Genomic DNA, 1,271 nt, shown 5'->3' on the forward strand with positions numbered 1-1,271 from the left:
TATCAGTGCCCATCTATATGTAACTGATACACACACAATTCAAATACTGTTCTTTTACAAACCCTAGCTCTTCTGTGTATCTGAAACCCTAGTAGCCTCGGACGCACCCCAATCCATCGACGACTCGGAAAAGTTATAAGTCAATAAATATATAATTTCTTCTAAATTAGGTATTTCTAAGATTCATTTCGAAAATTTTGTAAATAAACAATCATTTTCCATAATTTTTGAATTCCCATTTCCGATTTAATTGAAATTGTGTTAGTACTCAGAAACCGTTTCTGATATTTGGGTCTTTCATATTTCTAGAATTTACATCTGGGGCCCGGGATTTACGTGGAAATCCTGACTTACACTGGTTCTTTTTATCAAGGGTTCCTTCAATCTCAGTCAAGGAGTTGTGTTAGCGTTGGAAGATGGTGGGTGGGAACAGGAGAGAAGAGGGGTCGTTCACTGTGAGCAACACTAATGTATTTGCTGCGTTGGAGAGCCGGAGGAAGAAGAAGAAGTCTGACAAAGAGAAGATTGTGGGGAAGGCCAGTAAGAGTGCCTCCAAAGCTGGGAAATCGAAGGAACCTGAGGAGGAGAAGCCGCCGGTGTTCTGGGCTCCTGCACCACTCACAGCCAAGTCATGGGCTGATGTGGATGATGAGGACGATGATGATTACTATGCCACCACTGCCCCTCCCCAGTCTCTTTGGGTGGGTTCAGGTTCGAATAAACCCGAAGAGTCTCATAAACCAGAACCCTTGGAGGTATAAGAATAAATTAAGATAATATTGTATTGTTGTTTTCTAGTGATAACAGTGATATAAATAGTGTTTTGCTCTGTTAAAATTGAATGGGTCGTTTGTTTTTCTGGTTTGTATGGATATATCCTTGAAATATTTGTGTTGATTGCTGTTTATGTGACAGTCTCTTGAACGCTTAGTTTTTTCTATCTATTATCGAAGAATGCAATTTCGTTACTATTGATCGTAATTAGTGAATTATTCACACACTTTTATGATTCCAAAGTTTGTTTTGTCGATTTGTTGTTCCTCAGAAAATGTTGCCATCAAACAAATTTTAGATTTTTAATGATAAAAACCACCGTCGCATATTTAATGTCTTGGTTGAATTGACTTCAGGATGTTGGGAATATGAGGATATCTTGTATGTGTTTTTCTCACCTTTTTGCAGAATTTTCGGGTGAATTGTGTGCAATGCAGTTTATGGAAAAATTGAAAAAGTGGGTGGCGCGAAATTCCCCCCCCCCCCCCCCCCCCCCC

At 39.5% G+C, this 1,271-nt stretch overlaps 1 protein-coding gene across 2 annotated transcripts; it reads left to right on the forward strand.

Annotated features, from left to right (window-relative positions):
* On the forward strand, positions 1-1,248 carry LOC111385732. Of its 2 annotated transcripts, none has more exons than XM_023010147.1 (2): positions 1-170; positions 310-1,242. In XM_023010147.1, exon 2 carries the CDS (start codon positions 417-419, stop codon positions 759-761), a length of 345 nt encoding a protein of 114 aa, XP_022865915.1. In that variant the 5' UTR covers positions 1-170; positions 310-416; the 3' UTR covers positions 762-1,242. The 2 variants fall into 2 exon arrangements, with proteins under 2 accessions (XP_022865915.1, XP_022865916.1); XM_023010148.1 differs by having other exon boundaries at positions 7-170; positions 374-1,248.
* Positions 1,249-1,271: the final 23 nt, after the last annotated feature.

Source organism: Olea europaea, unplaced genomic scaffold (genome assembly GCF_002742605.1).
Source record: "Olea europaea var. sylvestris unplaced genomic scaffold, O_europaea_v1 scaffold32648, whole genome shotgun sequence".
NCBI classification, from domain to species: domain Eukaryota; kingdom Viridiplantae; phylum Streptophyta; class Magnoliopsida; order Lamiales; family Oleaceae; genus Olea; species Olea europaea.